The following is a 13938-nucleotide window of genomic DNA, read 5'->3' on the forward strand; positions in this document are numbered from 1 at the left end:
CTAATACCTCCTTCCACCCAGCCTAAGCCTCTCAGAATAGCTGTTTCCTGGTATGTAGAACACTGAGAAATTTAGGTGTATGATGGGAATCTTTTAAATATTCACACAATTAAGTTTACCTTTTGAAAGTCTTTCTTGTCATTGTGGCACCTGTTTAGTGCAACATGGCAGACTGTTCCGTGCAAGAAATCAATTGGAATTTATTGGTCCAGTGTGAAGACTGAGCAAACTCTCAGAGGTGTAGAAAAGTTGAATCGGTTCACTAAAAGGAAGAGATGTCTTGATGTACTCCCTTAGGGGTTAAGTTGAAGTAAGATCAGACTTGTCTTGTTAACCTTTCAACTCTTGTGCATGCACAGTGGTTGATATTTGAAAGAATGGAGTGTGATTAACTGAAAATTTGCTGATGGAATGTAAGTGTGCATCAATAATGGAAGAGGAGGAAGGTATGGAGAGGAACAACCGATCCTGGAAGAAGCAGGCACATGTATGAGAGGAGAGAGAAAGATAGGGACATGGCTGTAAAGCTCAGACACATACATGTCACACATTTAGATTGTAAGTGTGTAGGCATGACCATACACTTTGATAAGTACAACTGTTCAGGTGGTACTATAAGTGTATTAAAAGCAGAGAACACTGCAAAGTTACAATTTTAGGGGCTTCTATGGCCTAGAAGGCATGTTGCGATTTGTAGGGTAACAAAATCCTCTGATACCCAAGAGAGGGACAATATACTTAGAATAAGGAAGTGGGCACAGTACATGGAGAGATGCAACTAAATGTAACACTGTGTAATAACACCATGAACCTCATAGTTCTAAAGATCAAGCTTGAAATTGAGACTTTTGGTAACCTGCCCTTTAGGGAGTTTGCAACTCTGGGAGGGTGAAAACCAACAATACAAATGGGCAAAGGAAAGCAGTTGTATAGCACAGATGGCAGTGGGAGAGTGGCTACTTTGTCTCTGACTAACTGGCCAAAAAGCACAAAATGTTGCCATTACAATGTTTTCCCATGATCCATCAGGCTCAGCTTCTTGTTTCATTTCCTTTTTCCTGGCCTCAGCAGGTGTACCAGGAGGGTGCAGAAGAAGAGCTTTCCTGATAAGATTTAGGAAGGGTTTGCATTTCTCTTTGTCTTATCATGGAAGTCAATGTTTTAAGCAAGTGACTTCCTGACATGTAAGGGAGAGCAAATGGTGCTGTCTCACTGTCAAACGATCCATTCACATACATCTTCCCAATCTTTCGTTTGATATGTAAAGCTTGTAAAGACTTTGATCTTGTATGCACTTCCCATAAGTCTGTATGCATTATTAATAAAGCTCTGTGACTGGAAGCTTCCATCATTGCAGTGACTCTTGCTTAGAAAGCTTGGGTTCATTCATACTGAAATGCATAAGGGTTTGTCACTGTTTTAACGTACACATTCTTCTTGCAGATGGTTGAAAAAGAAGGGTATCTTCAAAAAGCCAAAATCGCGGATGGAGGAAAGAAACTAAGGTAATGAAAGTTCTTCAGCTCTCTGTTACATAACTTCACTGTCTCCCACTTCCTCAGCTTGTGTCAGTGCTTTTGTCTGAGAAGCAAGGCCATCCAGACCTAACTAGAACAGTCCCTTCTGTTACCATTGTTGACACCCTTATTGGTAAAATAATTATACTTTTCAAAGAAAGACATTGCATTCTATAGCGTTGCCCAGAATGTAAAAGTGGCTGATGTCTCGTCTTCTTAAGACTAGAAATCTTTAAAACATAAAAAGGGAAACATGGTTTCTGGATCAACAGATTGGGTTGTTGAATGAATTCATTTGCAGCGTATAAAGATCTCTATGCAATAGCCTGGGAATTTTTTTTGAAGGATGGAAGATTTGAACTATATTTCTAGTTCAAAATGAAATCATTTAGAAAAAAAAAAGAAAAAGAAAATCATGAACAAAGTATAGTGAGGGAAATTTTAAAATCATAAAAAAAAAATTCTCCCTGTGGTGAAGGGCACAAACAACAGAGATGTTCAAGAAAAAAAAGAACAACTTGGTCATTGGGTCAAGAGAGATATTAGCTATGTTGCTTATATGGTGGATTTAAAATAGTCGTGTCTGTTTTAGAATTTCTGCCAATACTTACATCAAATATATTCTATATTTAGATTTATAGTATGGAATATGCAAGTAATTAAGGTGCATAGAAGTATTCAAAGTACAAAACATTTCCTTGTGAATGGATGACTAACCTAAGTAAGTAGAATAAATATTCTAATTAGCTACACAATGCAGTAACACAATTGAATTATACAATATGTCACTAGAAAGATGTTCTGGCTCACATTAGAGAATAAAGTATGCTTTGGCTTGATGGCTATCATGGACAATGTCTATATTTCAAAGAAGGAAGTGTCACTCACAATTCCAATGCTTACAGTAGCTATTCTAATATTAATTAGAAAATAGAGCTAGGATCTTCCCAAAGACTGTTTCTTGTCAGTAGTCTGGCAGTCAACCTCCCTCAAAAGGTCCAGAGGGGGAGAAGACCAGATGTATAGCAGCTATAGGCCTGGCCTTCTCTGTCTCCAGAGGGAGATAAGATCAGATGTATAGCAGCTATAGGCCTGGCCTTCTCTGTCTCCAGAGGGAGATAAGATCAAATGCATAGCAGCTTGCCTTCTCTGTCTCCAGAGAACCCTTAGCCAAGCTTTCCCAGAGCAACAGGTGAGATGACTGACTGATCAGCATAGCCTACATCCCCTTCTGTTCCATAGACCACATCCCACTGTTATCAACTCAGGCATGTGGAGGGTGCATCAGTACCACAGTTAAGATGAGGAAATGAAGACCCTTTCTTACCTGACCAACCGCATGAGCTTCCACCTCTAACCCCACTCAAGACATTCCAGCTGAATCTACTCTTCATTGGGTTTAGGGTGGCCAGATATGATAGCATTGGCCAGTGTTACCCTCCAGCCTCACAGAAAACAGGAAGGTCATAAAAACAAGGTGACAGCCTTCTACAGTGGCTCTCTGAACCCCTCCATCTGTACTCCATTAGCCAACCTAGAAGGAGGGCTCTGAAGCATGCTGTGACAGAGTAGCCTACTCTCAGGAACACAATGCACGTTGTTTCAGTGTGTGTACTACTTTGTGTTTTTCTGTTTGTATAAAAACATTACTGAATTTGTGTACTCTGTCTTGATTGAAGCTTAAATTCATAGAAGCTTCTGCATTGGTCTGTATTCTATGCTATTTATTTCTCATTCAGTTTGCATGCACGCATTTCTCAGAATCTTTCATTTAAAGTTCTGGAAATTTTAGTTCTTGCTTTAGAATTCTCAGGTGCAGTGAGCTGGATTGATGCTATCCTTCAATTGCAGCACTGCAATCAACATGGGCAAGACCTTTGGGTGATTTTACTTCATATTCTCTTCTACTTGAATATTAATCTCCTATGTATATGTGCTATAATAGGTCTTCAAATCCCATATCCAGACATTAATTTCATTTTATGTATGGTATATAGAAAAAATAAACAAAATAATTGCTTGTGATAGTTCTGTATTGATGGGTTCTATAGTGCTTATACAGCTTTGTATTCAAAACCTCGTGTTTCTTGCTATGTCTACTCAATATTAGTATACAGATACGTATACTATTCAAAGACCATATCCTTCCAGGTGTTGTTCACTTACCACAATGAATCTGTACCAAATTTTATTTTCACAAGTCTACCAGGCATGAAGAGTTATCTCCAACTCTTCCAAAACCTAAAACATTGCAAGAAATCAGAGATAATTGTTTCTTCGGTACCCATTAGAAGTTCTGCCTGGGAAGTGTACCCGCCAGATAAGATTGCTCTAGCATCTGCTATGTTCCACTGCCATACTCTCTTGAATGACTGCAGCACCTCACACAAGTTTATTTTGCATTGCTGAAGGGATTTCTTTTCTCTATAATCCCATCCCACAGTCTACTTGTTATATTTTCAAATATCTGGACACAGAATAGTCCTTCAATGCTGCATACATTCCCATTTAACTTATTGCAGTCGGGTATAAATCTAATTATTCATCAAGAGTCACTCCAAATCTGTATCTCATGAGTTGCTTATTCATGAGCTTATATTGAGTATATTTTCTTCTTATTGTTTGATAGAATGCATAACATGTTACAATATATTATAGATCATTGTTAGTTTTAGACATTATAAATATCTTCTCTAAATTTCTGGAGTTTGTTTTTACACTTAATATAGATACATTCAAGTTGAACATGTTAAATATGATAGTCACCATTTTTCATATCCTTGCTATCCTGCCTTGTTCATACATTACAATATGTCAAATAATTTCAACTCTCATTTTTATTTTATTTTTAATTTAAGTCAAGTTTTATGCTAAGAATATTAAAACTATAGTACCCATCATAATTACTGTCATTTGAAAAATATCTTCTAAAGTTTAATTCTAAGTCTAGATGACCTTTTCAAAATTACATGGCTGCTAAAGAATGTTAGGAAATGGGGAATAATGCAACAGGTAACATTGTTTCCTGCACAGGGACCTGAGTTCCAGTCCCCATGTCCCACAGGACTAGGGTTTGCAGAGATAGAAACAGATGTATATGAGGAGCTCACTGCTTGTCAGCCTAGGTACAATAAAATAAGGTGCTAGACAATTAACATCCTCTTCTGGCCTCCATGCCAGTGCACACAGGAGTAGGTACCCCATACATACACACACACACACACACACACACACACACACACACACACACACACACAGACAAATGTGTGAACATATTACACCACACACATGAGTGTAAGCACACATATGTACCCAATCCTACACTCACACATTAAAAAAAAGAACCCTGCTACTCTTACTATATATTTCTATTGCTTGCCCAACGAGTATGTCTTTATCAGCAGCAACAAAAGAGTCAGTTTGGTCATAGCCTTGAATAATTATGGCAGTTTTATCCCACGAATAACTTAATATTTATTAAATGATGTCACCTAGTTACCATAATTTGTATTGCTTGTGTGAGATTTTTCCATAGACTGTTTCCCATTTATCAAGGATCCTTTATCATTTTAATAAAATTTAATGAGCTAATCAGCAGTATTAATAAATGATTATTCTGTCAAGCATATGGTTGATTGTGATAGTGGTGATGTTTACGTCATATTAGGTTATAGGCTTCATGGTGATTTCCTGTTTTTCAAATGTAAAAGCCATTGTCTTCTTAACTGCTCCTTCTTTCAGAGTATTATGGAATAGTTACACAGCATCTAATCCTGGCCTGCAGGATACATAGATGTTTGCTTCTCCGTCTCCGTCTCCGTCTCCGTCTCCTTCTTGTTATTGTTATTATATTATTATTAATTTTATTCATTTACATTTCAAATGATATCCAGCTTCCTCATTAGCCCTCCACATCCCCTCTCCTCCCTCCCTTTTGCCTCTTTGAAGATGCTCCTCTGCCCACTCACTCACTCCCACCTCACTGCTCTAGCATTCTCCCCCCTCCTTTGCTGTGGCATCAAGCCTCCACATGACCAAGGGCCTCCCTTCCCATTGATGTCAGATAAGGCCATCCTATGCTACATATGTATTTGGTGTCATGGCTCCTTCCATGTATACTTTTTGGTTGGTGATTTAATCCCTGGGAGCACTGAGTGGCCCTGTTCATTGATATTATTCTCCCTACAGGGCTACAATCCCCTTCAGCTCCTTCAGTCCTTCTCCTAGCTCTTCCATTGTAGTTCTGAGGTTCAGTATGATGGTTGGCTGTGAGTATCTGCATCTGTATTGGACAGGTGCTGGCAGAACCTCTCAGGGACCAACCATACCAGGCTCCTCAGGCTCCTGTCAGCAAGCACTTCTTGGCATCAGCAATAGTGTCTGGGTTTGGTGTCTGCAGATGGAATGGATCCCTAGGCGGGGCAGTCTCTCAGTGGCCTTTCTTTCACATTATGTTCCATTTTTGTTCCTGTCTTTTCTCTGGACAGGAACATTTCTGGCTTAAAAACTTTGAGATGGGTGGGCAGCCCCATCCCTCAACTGGTGGCTGAGCCTATCTACTGGAGGTGGTCTCTACAATTTCTGTCTCCCCTTTGTTGAGTATTTCAGTTAAAGTCATCTCTCTTGGGTCCTGGGAGCCTCTCGATTCTCTGGCATCTAACAAGAGCCATCCTTCTGTTTCTTGTCACCCTTGATCTCAAGAGCTTCAACTGCCATGTAATAAATATCACTTTTGGAATTCCAGCAAAGTTTTCTCTGTATAAAGCCAAGCTGTGTCATCTACATCTGACATTGCTCCTTATTTTGGTCTTGTCTTTCCTACCTTATTTAGTTGTCTCAGTTTCTGTCCTGGCTGTATTTTTCCATAAGGAAAAAAAAAAAGTATTACTCATGTGAATAGGAGAAGGTGGCAGGAGGGAGAAGCTGATGGCTTAATCTTACATTCATAAAGGACCCCAAACTTAGCCTTATTTTGAAATGAGGTTATACACATTTCCCTTGTGATATACTGACAGGCTTGAAAGCAGAATTCATTCAGCATTCAACTTTAATTTTTAATTATGAACCTTGAAATTATGCCTCAGCTTTTCTGCTGAATCTCAGGAACCTTTTTATTTGGGGAATTTCATACTCAAAGCTGTAAGGATCCCTGGCTTCTCTGAAGCCCCGTGATGATTTAATAATAGGTTTTTTTTTGGGGGGGGTGTTTTGTTCAATTGTTAGGTTTTGTTTTTCTAGTTTCTAGAGCTTAATTTTACAAAAGGCACCTGCCCGTGAGCTTATGTGAGTTCAACATCTCACATGTTTCAGCATGCACATCCTTTTTTTGTTGGTTCCTCTGTGACTCTGTACATCTCCTCACATTTAGATCTTACTTTGGTCTCCCCTTCCTAAGGGCATGGAAATACTTGTGTGGATATGGATGGAAAATGAGCATGAAGACAAACCTGAAAACAGTTGCAGAAGAAAACAGTTGCAGTGTTTACGTTTACTAGTGCCTGCATTCCTCACAGGCTCAGGGCACTTAGACTGGGGTTGCATGTGTGTGCCTGTGTGCACTTGTGTGCTGACATTGTCATCAGTATCTTTCTTTCATTCCTTCTTTCTTTCTTTCTCTTTCTTTCATGCTCTTTCTTTCTTTCTTCCTTCCTTTCTTTCCTTCTTTCTGAATATATACTAAAGTGTTCTCCAATGTGAACTGAATAACTTCCTAAGTTACATGTTTTCTAATTGCTTGATTTGTATCCTCTTGTGCAAAGAAAATAAGGAAGGAAGGAAGGAAGGATGGATGGAAGGATTGAAGGAATGTTGGAAGTAATGTTTAAAGCTGTTCTCAATGTCTTTGACACTTTCTACTCAGAGTATCAATAAATCAACACAAACCTAGCCTGTCTCTTTCTTTCTCTGCTTCTCTCTATTTCTCTGTCTCTCTCTTCCACCCTCCAATTCCTCTTTCCTCTTCTTGCAAGACTAAAAGAAATGTGTATTTTACACCTACTCTCTCATTGGTTCACCTTTTTAGTACATCACTGAAGCTTAAAATATGAGAAAGGAGGCAGAAGTTCTCAAAGCTGTTGGTCTAAGAGTCTAGAGGGTTTTATGGTAAATCACTCAGAGGTACATGGATAAGTTACCAGCTCAGAATCAAATCGATTCCACTCTAAGGAAACCCGGTACCAGAGGCAAGTGACCCAAAGAGAGTCAGAAATTGAAGAGGTTACCTTACAATAAGCTCCTCTGGGTTTGTTGGCTCTTTGTGTATATGTAAAGAACATGGTGTGGAGGGTAGGACTCGAGGCTGGCACATGAAGGGAAATGAACATGTTGGAGGCCCTAGACCCTTAGATACTGATGACTCTTTCAAGGGTCATTTCCATCATCCAGCCAAGCAGATACATGCTGCTGTTATTCTGTGCTGCCATCCGGTGTCCATTTGGTAGAATGTCAAGCTGTTGTCTGTGCCCAGGGCTTTTATTATTTTGGTTTTACTTCATTTCACATTCTTCCATTTCTTTCATTTTACAACTCACAACTTGCCTTTAGTAAATTATGTGAAGCATTCCACTTTCCTAAAATACCCTGGCAATTGCCTAAATCAAAATCAGTTGTTCTGATACAAATTTACGTCTGGCTTTGGAATTATAGTTAGAACCTGTCATCCTATTAGACGGCATGCGCTTTGTCAACATGTAAAACATATTTTCATTTCTTGTCCGTGAATCTATTTTCTGCATTGAATGACTAGCTATGATTCTTCACTGACTACCTCTAAGTCTGAGTGGGGACCTGCTCAATTCAGGGACTACTGACTCCTAATTTCCTAAGCTACATGTTTTCTTACAGCTTAAATTTTGTCCTCTTGTGAAAAAAAAAGGAAGGAAGGAAGGAAGGAAGGAAGGAAGGAAGGAAGGAAGAAGGAAGGAAGTTAAAACTGTTCTCCATGCCCCAATGTTATGATGAAGCTTTAGCTGTTCCCCACTGATGCAGGAACACATTTGGTCTGCAGAAGGTGGCACACAAGGCTGGAATCACCAATACAGGCAGTGCTGCTTCTGGGAGAAAGAGGTCCAATGCTTTTTCAAGAGTGTGTTTTCCACTTCTAACTCCTGCCATGAGGCTAGGCATAGAGCATGCATAAGAAGAAGGAAGGTTCACAGTTCTGCTCCAGAGACAGCTGATCCTTCAGAATAGGGGTGGGCTTGGGGGGTAAATCCCTAAATCTCTCCTGCATGACTGTGTGCCCTTAGGTAGGACACAGTGTCAGTAAGCTTCATTTTTTTCTCAGTGATACTGACACCTCATTCACCTAGAAGAGCTCCTAAGGGGAATGATTCTTTCTAATGTTTAGAGTCTGTCTTCTAGTCAGTGGTATAAATCCTTGAGGTCTGTTTTACTTTTATCTTTTACTTACTATCTTTAATTTTGTAGTCTGCTGTTAGAATTGTGTATAGAGTGTGTGGTAACATTGTTGCCTAAATTGTTAGAGTACAGGATGTATGTGAAATACCAGTTGGCCTTCTGTGTACCAAGTGGGAGCCAAAGTGATGCTATAGCTGCCAGTGTTGACAGGTTTCAGAAAGAGAGAAGAATCTCAATTATCTGGAAAGATGATTAATCCTCTTCAAAAGAATAAGGAAACATAGGAAGAAAGCCCAAATAGATGACATCTCCTCGCAAACTACAAATGGTTTTAATAAATTGAAGTCATCCAAGATTATGTTACCAACATTGATGATACCCTCAATCAATTTAGCACTGTTTAAATCTCTTAAAAAAAAAAAGCATAAGGACATAAGTTGCTTATATGACAAGGTCTGTTTTCAGGGATATTGGACTTGCCCTTAAATGTTCATGTGGTCTTAAATTGGCCATCTAATAAATTCTCTGAGACTAGTTTTCTGTATGAGCACACGGGACCTAAGTACCTGTGTTCTTTTTGTTCTAAGATAGCTAGACTATCACTAATTGCTTAAACTTTTACTAATTGCTTAAAATAATTATGTCAATATTTTTAAAGAGAAATCATGAGAGAAATTGATGTAAAAGGGGGTCTTAAATTTATCAACTTCCTTTTATTATTTATTTTGACATGAAATGATTTTCAAGCTGAAGAATTCAGCTTTCCTCTTCATTGTGACAAAGAAGATGATGTTTAAGATTGACAAATTCACGCTATCATAGCACCAGACATAGGTGTTACATGGTCACATGACTAAGCTTCCCAGATTTTTGTCCTAAGGCACCGGTGCTTGTCCTTCTAGTTTATCTAGCAGAGATACATAGAAAGCCCTACAACAGAAGGATGACGTAACCGAGATTTATGGACTTCCTGCCTAATCCGCTCCAGTTAGACGTTGAAAGAATAGAAGTGTTTTTTCAGCAAGTTCTATAAATGATCAACAGCTGAAACAGATTCAAACCAGAACCATTTCTCTAGGAACTTCTATAGATAGGAAGCAAATACGGTGTACGAGCAGCCTGCCAGAAGATAGAAATTGTAGTGAGAGGCATAGCAGGTGGTTTAAATATGGGTCCGTCATGTGTTAGGATGCCTCGCACTCTGATCACACATGGTCAGAAGGACTACAACAGAGACGACTGAAGATGGAAGACATACATCTGGAGAAAAGTGGGTCTGACAGTGTGGTGTCACATATAACGAAAATCTGTATGTGTTTATTGCATATTTGTTTAATCTGTTCTTTCTTTTTTAATGCAATAGTGTGAGATTAAGAAAGCCTTAGGAGAGGCTGGAAAGATGGCCTAGAGGTTAAGAGCACTGACTACTCTCCCAGAGGTCCGGAGTTCAATTTCCAGCAACCACATGGTGGCTCACAACCATCTGTAGTGGTATCTGATACCCTCTTCTGGTGTGTCTGAAGAGAGAGCTACAGGGTACTCACATACATAGAATAAATAAATAAATCTAAAAAAAGAAAGGAAGTAAAAAAGAGAAAAAAGAAAGCTTCAAGAATCTGGAGAGATGGCTCAGTGCTTAGAGGAGCACTGGCTGCTTTTCCAGAGGACCACGTTTCGTTAGCAGCACCAAAATGGCTGCTCACACTATACTTAACTCTAGTTCAGAAACCTTCTTCTGGTTCTGCAGGCACAAGGTATATGCATACACATCCTGGCATAACATGAATACACATAACCTAAACATAAAACTCCTTAAAAATGAAAGCTCAGGAAAGTGCGACCAACCCTATTCTTTTTGGCATCATTAGCCACACCAAATCAAAATTGTCTGTGTAATGAAAGCTCTAGATTCTAAAAAAATAAGTGGAAAGAAATCACACAAAATCTTGTATATATGGATACATGACGATACATCACATTGGCATATTTTGTATGGCTTTCTATTTATCTGAATGGAGGCCTTTTTGAAAACTTTTCTTCATCACTTTTTGTAAAAATCAATACAATTATTTTTTTTAAAAGTTAAACTTGAGAAAATTTTAGCAATATAATTTACCGAGTAGAAACTTGTGCATGTCACTCTTATTGATGATAGTTTTGCCACCCATGAAAAAAAAAAAACCTTTACTGATACTGATACACACATTAACTACAGAAGCAATAGTGTGTTCAGTTGAAGGACTAAGAAATACAAAGGGGAGGAAAAAGCTCTCACCACCTTGTTTAACTATGGCTAAATAGAGACTCTTTGCCCAGCCAAAGTGCTTATTGGTTAAATAAATGTCCATTTAGTTCCTAGACTCTCCAGGTCTCTGTGGTAGGCTCTGAAAACATTCCAATAATGTTGAAATAATTTCTTTGCCTGGGGGTTTGTATTTTAATGAAGGCAATGAAAGTGGAAAAATTTGAAGATTTTTTCTTTAATTCATCATCTTACATGTCATAGACGTACTCTGTGGGAAGCAATATTTGGACTTCTGATGGATGGAATTAATAATCAGAAGGGGATGAGCTGGATGAGAATGGTCCTAGGTAAATTACATGGCATGGAGTAAAGTATACATTATGGACAACATTGAAATCTTCCCACATCAGTATTCTTAAACACAGGGGTCATTCTTCCAATATACAATTGTAATTTGAGTACTGGTTTTAGCAGAATTACCAAGTAATGTGCCATTCACATTAATGGAAAACCTGGAACCCATTTAAGATAAATATAAATTTGTAGAAATAAGCATGCCTAGGCAAAGTTTATGTATAAATTTTTGAAATTTTATGAAAACATATTGTTAAATTGTACTACAGAAGAGATACTATAAAAGAATGTACCTAAAGTTGGTTCTCTTAATCCTTGGCACATTCATGGGACAGAGGAGAACGCATGCAACTCTTCCCCCTTGTAATTCTTTGATTGCTAGTGAGTATCAAGAGCGTTTGGATTTAAAGAATTATGGGTGATCTGGTCAGTCTTTCAGATTCTGAGATGTGCTACATTGATGTAAAGGAGAGATGGAGTGGTCTCTCACACTTACAGCTTCTGTCCTGGGGAGAGGTGCATGTGTGAATATACAAACCATGGGCATTGATTAGTTAAAAAGTATCAAGGCAAATTTACAAACTGAGAAAAAATTTTTTATGTTTCACAAATTTTTAAATTCTACAGTATTTTTATTATTATCTGAATTTGTTTTACCACCTACCAGATTTAAATAGATTTCTAGAAAATTTCATTAAAAAAATACTCTGCACTCACTACAAAGTCCCCGACATGACTGTTGGATGTTCTTTCTACTCATGATGCACTCATCTTTTTCTCCCCTAAGGAAAAACTGGTCTACTTCCTGGATTGTTCTTTCTGGCCAAAAAATTGAATTTTATAAAGACTCCAAGCAGCAAGCTCTTCCTAACATGGTAAGTTGTTCTCTGTTTTGCTACCGTCTTTTCAGAAATGGCCTTGAAGCGAATGTGTGGTTTCATCAGACTTCACACTGGAGCCCCTATGCTACCAACATCTGAAGGCGGATGGAGGAAATGACTCAGTAACCTTTTAATCAGATGGATGGAAAATAGAACATAGTGTCTGTTTTATTAAGCACTGCATTTAGAGAAGATTCCAGAATGAGATGAATAGTGGACCGCTCTCTGGTAATGTGAAGGTAACACTCTAAATTAAGGTGCCATTTATAAGTGCTTTATTCTTATTTATGAAATAATCACTAAATGCTGCTACTTTCCCAAATAATGCATTATAAAGCATGTTATAAAATGCATTAGTAATAAATGTTTAACGGATGAGACTATGGGAGGCTGCTTTAAAGAATATTGTAAGACGTAAATCGTATTAAACCATGTATGTGCATCTTTAATACATGGATTTAAGTTGTTATCTTGTGTTATATAAAGTGCCTCACACATTAATAAATAATAATAAACTGTTCATAAGTGGCACCTTAATATAGGGTGTTACCAATGAGAAAACATTCTCAGCTAACGAAGTGATTTTTTATCTTAGGCTAACTACAGCATTCACTATATCCAGCTAACCTTTCTGAACACTTCTTATGACTACACCTAATCAGCTTAATGCAATTTCTGTAACTCATGGTTATTGCATAGTGAGATTTGCAGAATTGCTTTATTATACCTGAAGGAAGGCATCACAGGCCATAGAGATATGGCAGCTACTGCAGGAGCAGTTTGGAGTTACTTGCTGGTGAAACCCCATAGCAAAACCCAGTTGGCTAAATATGACATCTACCATGAGGTGCAAGAAAGCCTGGGTAGACTGTCTGTCAGCCATGATCATGGAGGCCTCCAGGCCATAAGGAACTAATCTTTCTTAGCCCATTGGTCTGATAAATGGTAGGAAAAGTGGTGGGAGGGAACCATAACAAACTAGTTTATATTTGACAGGTGATAAGCTGATGACAAGTTTTTTGCTCTAGAGTCACTTGTCATATTTGCTGTACAATTCTCTTTTAAAAGAAAATGGGACCTATAACTAAGAGACGTCTTTTAAAGAAGCAAAATTTAGCAAGAACAAAGGATCGCATTTGGCTTGTTCCTCATAACTGAAATCGCCTTTGTCTGCAAGTGGCTTACTGATTTTGGAATCTTAGTAAGGTCCAATCTAAAAAACTAATTACAAATAAATTAAAATTATCTTAGTCCTTTGGATTTTTACATTGCTTCAAATCTGTTTTGGGGCTTTGTTTTGTTTTTAATTTTTGGCTACAATAAGGTTGAGATAATATTTGAGGAAACATAAAACACCATGTAGGGCTGGGCACAAAACAGCCTCTTGCAGAGCCTTTGTCTTCTCTTTGAATGAGTTCTACAGGGAAGGTAGGAGGTGGGAAGCCAGCCTGGATGGGCTTGGCTACTAAGAAGACGATCTTTGTCCTGCTGAGGGAGAAGAATCCTGCAGGAGCTGAGTCACATGGGAATGTGGGAATAATGGGAGGGATTAATTCCATACTAAAGCATTTACTTTATTATT

The 13938-nt window shown here is 38.3% G+C and overlaps 1 protein-coding gene and 1 long non-coding RNA gene across 2 annotated transcripts in view; one reads left to right on the forward strand and one right to left on the reverse strand.

The window, feature by feature from the left end:
• The window catches only part of Arhgap15 (Rho GTPase activating protein 15), a 585234-nt gene that overhangs the window by 81330 nt on the left and 489966 nt on the right, over positions 1-13938 (forward strand). The window contains exons 4-5 of the mRNA XM_034495451.2: positions 1444-1505; positions 12263-12350. Coding sequence (XP_034351342.1) covers positions 1444-1505; positions 12263-12350 — 150 coding nt within the window. The remainder of the gene's footprint in view (positions 1-1443; positions 1506-12262; positions 12351-13938) is intronic.
• Positions 1-13938, reverse strand: part of LOC143441297 (uncharacterized) — a 319239-nt gene that overhangs the window by 29579 nt on the left and 275722 nt on the right. The window lies entirely within an intron of this gene.

The sequence above is a fragment of the Arvicanthis niloticus genome, chromosome 2 (assembly GCF_011762505.2).
Source record: "Arvicanthis niloticus isolate mArvNil1 chromosome 2, mArvNil1.pat.X, whole genome shotgun sequence".
Taxonomy (NCBI): Eukaryota; Metazoa; Chordata; class Mammalia; order Rodentia; family Muridae; genus Arvicanthis; species Arvicanthis niloticus.